The sequence below is a fragment of the Malus sylvestris genome, chromosome 5 (assembly GCF_916048215.2).
Source record: "Malus sylvestris chromosome 5, drMalSylv7.2, whole genome shotgun sequence".
Lineage (NCBI taxonomy): Eukaryota > Viridiplantae > Streptophyta > Magnoliopsida > Rosales > Rosaceae > Malus > Malus sylvestris.
The window spans coordinates 42,368,475-42,376,046 of NC_062264.1; the positions used below are offsets into that span (position 1 = coordinate 42,368,475).

Sequence of the window (7,572 nt, forward strand, 5' to 3'; positions counted from 1 at the left end):
ATCAAGGGTAAAAAAATATATATGTTGAGTCTAATTTGTGTTTGGTAACTCAAGCAACCCAAAACTTTTATCTTTTCCATCTCAATTGTTTACATCACGATTTTTCTCAATAATATTCTTCATTTCTTCTCTTCAATAAATCAAATTTTTGTTTATCTTCTATTAGATTATTTGATTGTTTTTGTTTTTTGGAAAACTCTTTGATTGTTAAGTGAAGATTGAGAAGTTACAAGATTATGAAAAAAATATTAAGATAAATATTATAATATCACATTCATCAACCTACCCATTTTAGTCATTTTGACACAATCATAACACTTTCACATAAAACTTTACTAAACATTCATACACTGATTTTATTCTTAAAAGGCTAAAAACACTTTTACAACTAAAGTTTACCAAATACTTAAGTACCTTACACACATAAAAATATCAAACTAGCCATTACAATTTAAATTACAATCCAAGCAGCTTTGTCTTCCCTCGATATCACAAATAATTGATATATCCACGCATCCATGTCTGAAAATATAAATAGAGATTTTTGTTTTTTAATTTTTTTTTTAACAAACTCCATATTTGAAATTACAATATGCGCACATCTTCATCTTCATTATCGCCGGCAAGTGGCAACGCACACAAATATTGCTCTCACGAGGATGAGCTCGAGGTATCGATTTTATCGAAGTAAGAGAGCCTTCGCCTTTTGCTCGGCAGCGTTGTTCTCGGGGAGTATTCTGGTGAGGGCGAAGCCTTATCGAGGACGGAACTCAGGACCTGGTGAACCGAACTTGCAAGAAGTTCGTATGCTTCAGTATTGGCATCGTTGCTGTCCTTTTTGAAGCTGGTGAGAACGAATACATTTTTCACTCGGTTTCCCAAAGTCGCTATTTCCGCCTTCACCATTTTTAAGTGCAGGGAGTCGAGGGCTTCTCTTAGGTCAGAGAGATGCTCAGACCGGTATTCACAGCAGACGGATGCCTTCACAGATATGGTTCCATCCCCTGCCCCAATGACATAGGGTTCAACTTTCACTTCATCGTCATCAACTGGGATGAGAAACCCCTTACTGGATTCTAGAGCATCCTTCTTCAGTTCCTTCACTTGGCTGATAACTGCAGCAAGTAACGCGGCTTTGTCCATCTGTAACGAACAATTAGGTCAAGGTTAAGACAAATTTGTTGCCATCGAATCTTTTTTCATGTTTTTAAACACCGAAATTTATTGTTACTTTTCATACAAGCAACTAGAGCTATGTTGCAGTACTGGTCAACAGCATAAACTGCATAACTATCCGAAAGAAAATATAAGCAGTGATCAAAATACATGGACACATACATACACAAGAAATTAGATACGCAGATGTATCCATGCATATATAATAGTACAATACAAATATAAGGGTCCATTCGTAACCATTGGCGGTCATTTTATGCAAGTAAGACGCCTTCTTTGTCAACTGGAGAAACCCACTTAACTACTTAATCTTGACAAAGACATGAACAGACACCTAGCTAGCGATTCGAATACAACTTTCCACTTACTTCCAAGCTCGCTTAGGTAGACTCAATATATAATTAATTACTAATTATAGTAGCATCAGCAAAACCATGTTTATAAGTTATCATAGCATAGACTATGTCCAGAAACTACAGAGCTAGTCTTCCGACTGTTTCAGCCAAGAAGGCGTGGTCGACGACAAAAGCAATTAAAAATATTTATTTAATTAATACGTATACTCTCTTCAGCTTCAAATTAAAAAAAAGTTAGTGGTTACCGCCCCAGACATTTGTTTCTTGCTTACCGCGCGCCCCTAATTTGATATAACTAAGATTAATTAATTTGCATAATTAAACAGTTGAGCAAGATACATCTAAGGCCATAAAATATAAATCCAGATGCAGACCTTGTGATGCAATCTACTACACAGCAGCCACTCTACCCCAATCATCCAATCAGAATCATCATTATTTCCCGAAACACATAGAATCGTCTGCTATCGACTGTAACAGTTGACAGCAAAGCATCCCATATATATACTTAGTGTTAAACAACCACAGGATTAGAAAATTATTAAGCAAGATGAGGTTCGCATGAAACAATATCCAGCCTATTTAATTATAATTTTATTATAGACGCCTTTGACTTCGTAGATTATAAAATATATAAAGTCTAAAGGTTCTCTGCCGACAACAAGAATTTCTAATTTTTCTTCCATCATAATGCATAGTGTGCTGTACCTAACAGGTGGAAGATTCATTGCATATGAAAATAGTAACCATGGCTGCTGTTATGCTTAGATTCTTAATTTAATTTAAAATGCAAAACGTAACCTAGATAGCGACTGCAGATCCAATTTACAGATAGTTCTTGAAGTTCTTAGCATGGAAGACGTTATGGATTTTACTTTTCAAATTTTATAACGTATCTTTGAGTTGACTTTGTAAATTCTACATACAAAGTTGACTCTACAAGGGCGCAAATAATGTAACAAAAAGCTTTGTTAATTTGAATGATGTGCACGAACGAGCAAATGAACTTCTCTTTACATGATCTCATAACTTGATAATAATCATGTATGACATCAGAAGGACTATTTCATACCGATCGCCTTTTGCTTCTTATGAACCAAAAATACATTGTATCCATGATACATAAAAGTATATTAGTATACAGAAAATTTTATTCAAGTTCAGAATCAATGTATTTGATAAATCTTCAACGGAAACTCTTAACATTCGAAAATTTTGCTTAAAAATGTTTGATGTTTGGCATAAAATTAGACTATAAAAAGCTAAAAACTATCAGCTCTTCCCGGTAAGCCTGTTCCATTTAATTTGCTACATATTCTGATAAACCCCTTTCTGCCAAGCTACGTAAAGAAAACTCAACGTAACAGTTTCTTCAATTTTGCGCAAACAAAATCAAAATCTTTGCTCAAGTCTTTTCGAAGGTAATCATAAATTGAGATGTTCAATTCTATTTTTGTTTACTACCTATTTATCATCCTAAAAGTTCAAAGGAACCTAAACTTCAGATCATAAATTACCACTTCCCAATCAACAAGAAAACGTTGTGTAACTATTGGATAAAGAATCGAAAACTCAGTAAGATACAAATATCAACTAACTAACAACCAGTAAAAAAATTAACAAGCTATGAACACAATCCAACAAATCCATGTATTACTAATTAAAATTAACTAACATAAATGAAACTGATTAGGACTAACTAATATATAATTTGACAGCAAACTCTGACGAAATTGAGGTTCCACCATAAAACCAATTGGCAATATAAAGAGTAGCCCAAAATCATATAAGCACATAGCAAATATTGTACCTCACAACTATCAACAAACTCCATAAAAATTACTTTACCTTTTCAGTGCAGGGCACGAGACCGCGAAGCGTAGACAGATGTGCATTGATTCTCTCTCTCCTCCTCCTTTCGGCCTCACTGTGATTCTTCAAAGCCGCCAAAGCCTTAGCCTCAGACACCCCTTTTTTCCCCACTCTCGCAGGAGCCTTAACGAGCTCGCCTTTCTCACTGTCCAAAACCAGTGAGTGAGGCAGAGCCGCCGCAGCACCGCCCTGCAAAGCCCAGCCGAACCCACTTGCGCCATGCTTAAAAGGGTCGAATAAGCTCGGATTAAATGAAGATTTGGAGTTAAAACCGTAAAAGTCCATCTGGTTCTAGTTTGTTTGTTTAATTTTTCTACGCCCTTTGTATTTGCAAAAATCTATGAACCGAAGGTGGAGAAGAGCAGACCGGGAGGGCGAGTTGTTGGGGCGAACCAGAAGGAGAGCTTGGAGAGAGGGAAACTTTGTGAACAGGCTTTGTTGATGAGCAAGGCGTTGATAATGGTGGCTGTGGCGGTGGCAGTGGCAGTTCTTGCAGGTTTTTTCATACCTTCCATCACGCAAAAGACAAGCTTTGGGGGGTTGGAGGCGGCGATCAATGAGAAAACATCCACATTTTCCTCCGCATGGTCATCAAAGTCGAGGATTTCGAATATACAGAGTGAAAATATAGAGAGTATTGGGAAGTGGGGTTGATATAGAAACGTGAAAGGTGAAAGCTTTTTTGTTAGGTTTTCGATGAAGATGGAGAAGGAAAAGGGCAGACAGAGAGTCAAAGGGTTACTGGTTCACGGAGAGCTTTGGAAGAAGGTGTTTTTGGAAGGAGATGAAAGGATGGGAACAAATGGTTTGTGGAGTTTGAGATGGTAAGGTCGCAAAAGTCCCACCCCTATATATAATAACGAATCCATAAGGAAAATATTATCACACTGATAGCAACAGTTTTAGCATATAGTATGAAAAAATGCCAAATTTGGTTTAATAAAATAATTTTGTTGTCATTTTGTATAGAAATATGATTTGTTGTAATATATGTATATGACAAAATATATACCTACTTCCAAGTTCTACCTGCAAATCACATGCTGTAAATTAAGACAATTTTCGAATAAATATATTTGTTGAACACGTAGGAGTGAAGTGGCCAAAATCTGAATCGTTTTTTAGTAGTTTTCATGTGAGAAAAACTACTAATATTTTTTTTTATCAACGTGAGAAAGAGGATTGAAATTGGAGCATCTCTTCTTCTAACATTGAGAATTAAATTATGTTAGACTAAATGTTAGTATTCAAACTACTAACAATATATGTTTTATTGCTTTATGTGTTGATACACTGTATCTTAAAAGGGACATTTTTTTAGATTCAGTGTAAAATGATAAAAATAATTAAATGAAATTGATAATACTTTGAACATTTGTCAAATTTGCTTAATCTGGTTGGGGTGAAATTGTAGCAATTTCCAGGACAAATACTTCTTATATTCTGGTCGAGAGTGCATGCTAAATACCTTTTTCATGTGGCAAACATTAGGGCTGGGGAAATTTTGCTATAAACTGACGTACCAACCCAACCATACCCTTCGGCTCGTATTGGTAAGGGAGAGTTTTGTCATATTTTCATAATCAGTTAGCACTATAATGTATCGACTATTAATGATATGGTTTTGGTATTGAATTTTGTATACATATAATATACGGTACCAACATATATACATATAAATGGTACTTCGAATAATTAATTCATGATCAAGGATCCTATAATCAGAACCAAACTTTTGACTTTCTTTTTGCTTTTGCATTGGTTACTGCATTGGATTTAGACAATGATATAATTTAGACTTTTGAGTTTGTGAACTATTAACTATTTGGATTATGTTTGATGACATTGTTGTTGGCTTATTAAGTTATGATTTGATTCCCATTTTAACTTTTAAGTTATGATTAGAATGAATATTGTAACAGCTTCTATTTTTATTTTCTGGTTTATTGATCTTCACAGTTGGTGTTTGTGCCATTAACCAACCGAACTAGCCAATAATTTGGGCTAAACTGATTTTTGGCAACCGCGTTGGCCATCGATAACTAATTTTTGATAACAATGTATATGTGACTGGCTGGTAGCAAAATTGGCAAACCAAATCCAGCCCTAGCAAATATCATGACAACCACACTATCTAGCCGTTTAGAGATTTGATACACGTGGGGCTATTTATCTTCATCAAAGAAAAACACACGTAAAAATTATGCATATTTTAAACAAATAATTGAGAATTAATAGTTTGCAAATGAAAAAATAAATGCAAATTTTAATTATTCTAAAAGTTATATTTGCTTGTGTTTCTTTTTTTAGTCAAATAGGTTATGCTTTGTTAAGACATAAAATACAACATCGCATCTGAATTTTGTTTCTCATTATTGTTTTTGAAAAGTTTAAAATATTCGAAGTTAGTCAATTCAACAAAATGAAATGAAAATTACTTATCTTTTCCTTATCTCATATATATAGTCATACTGTCTCATGTAATTCTCAACCCTAATTAGATTAAACTCTCACTCCAACAATAGTAGTTCAATAAGGTTTAATCTTAATGCAATTTACGCGCTAAGAAAAGTGTATTTGTATGAGTGTTAAAGCGAGAGGAAAAGATAGTATAAGTAATAAGTAAACTCATTGATCATTAGTCTTTTTCCAATAAGTAGGTGTACAATGACGGAGCCAGCTAGTGGCAGCCTTGGGTTCAAGCACACCCCAAGGTTTAGGAGATGAATACTTTATGTGTTAGAATAAGTATGTTTCGGAAAATTAAGTCTAATATTGCACATAATGAAAATTTAGCCTATCCCAACACCTAAATTCACTCCATACTACAAGAAAAATAACTTAGTCCACCATTAATATATTCCCAGCTCCACCCTTTGATGAACTCATTTGGCATTTAGTTTGGGATTAGTACAATTTTGAAGGTCGATCGAAACTTTAAAGACAATAATATATAGAAATGATTTGCCTTCTACAACCTTCCCTTCGACATACATGAGATTCCCGCCAGAAAAGAAAAAACAAAACTTTGCTTGAGAAAATGCCAATAATTTATTGGAAAGACTTCATTCTTTAAGAGCATATCGAAGTCTTGCTTTGTCACATTTTGCCAACCAAAGTGGTCCTCACTTTCCACATCAGAATTTTGTCACACAAAAGTGTTTGTCATCTTTAGTAATTAATTATTTAATATGTGGCATAAAAACATTCATTTCATATTTTTGAGAGACAAAAAAATTACAAGGAACAGCCACAAAATAAATTATTTCATATAAGGTTGTGCTATCTACATAACCTTTTTTACTTCACATACCCTTTCTTAATTTTCAGCCGTCGGATCAAATGAATTGAAAAAGATAAATGGACAAAAAATTTATAAGAGATGTGTGAGAAGTAAAAAGGGATGAGTGAATATCACCCCCCCTCTTAATATATTGTTTGGTTCTTGGCCCAAATTCAACTTATCTAAGATACTTCTAAATTAGATACAACTTGTAATATTTAAATTAATTTTGGATGAATATTTAAAATATTGAGAAATGATAAATTATGTGGAGATAACTTCCTCATTTTTTTTTTTTTTTTATTAATGAGTTTTCTCCTTGTTTGTTTTGAGGTTGGCATACAAGTGATGAATCATATTATTGTTTTTCTAGTTGGGTTGTTATGGGTTTGGTGTCACATTCTGACCCGGGCCCCCACCACATCCCGGGCTCGACTCCGTCATAGTACGATATTGTTCACTTTGGGCCCCGACCACGCCCTCACGGTTTTGTTTCTGAGAACTCACGAGCAACTTCCCAGTGGGTCACCCATCATGGGATTGCTCTCGCGCGAACTCGCTTAACTTCAGAGTTTTGATGGAATCCGAAGCCAATGAGCTTCCAAAATGCCTCGTGCTAGGTAGAGATGAGAATATACATATAAGGCTTACAGGATCCACACCCCTGAACAATGTGGGATCTTACAATCCACCCCTTTTAGGGGTCTGACGTCCTCGTCGACACACTTCTGGCCAGGGATTGGCTTTGATACCAAATTGTCACATCCCGGTAGAGATGGAAATATACATATAAGACTTACAAGATCCACACCCCTGGACGATGTGAGATCTTACAATCCACCCCCCTTAGGGGCCCAACGTCATCGTCGGCACACTTCCGGCCAG

General features: G+C 35.2%; 1 protein-coding gene across 1 annotated transcript; it reads right to left on the minus strand.

Annotated features, from left to right (window-relative positions):
- Positions 1–298: 298 nt before the first annotated feature.
- LOC126624488 (transcription factor bHLH30-like) lies at positions 299–4,224 on the minus strand. The gene is made up of 2 exons (XM_050293552.1): positions 3,381–4,224; positions 299–1,143 (listed from the first exon to the last, which is right to left on the minus strand). Exons 1-2 carry the CDS (start codon positions 3,687–3,689, stop codon positions 652–654), a joined length of 801 nt encoding a protein of 266 aa, XP_050149509.1. The 5' UTR covers positions 3,690–4,224; the 3' UTR covers positions 299–651.
- Positions 4,225–7,572: the final 3,348 nt, after the last annotated feature.

What these genes read in the sequence shown, in the direction of transcription:
- LOC126624488 (XM_050293552.1), bottom strand. Translation starts at nt 3,689, where the DNA reads ATGGACTTTTACGGTTTTAACTCCAAATCTTCATTTAATCCGAGCTTA. An exon ending in TCGTGCCCTGCACTGAAAAG is followed by an intron (nt 1,144 to 3,380) that starts GTAAAGTAATTT and finishes TGTTCGTTACAG; the next exon opens with ATGGACAAAGCCGCGTTACT.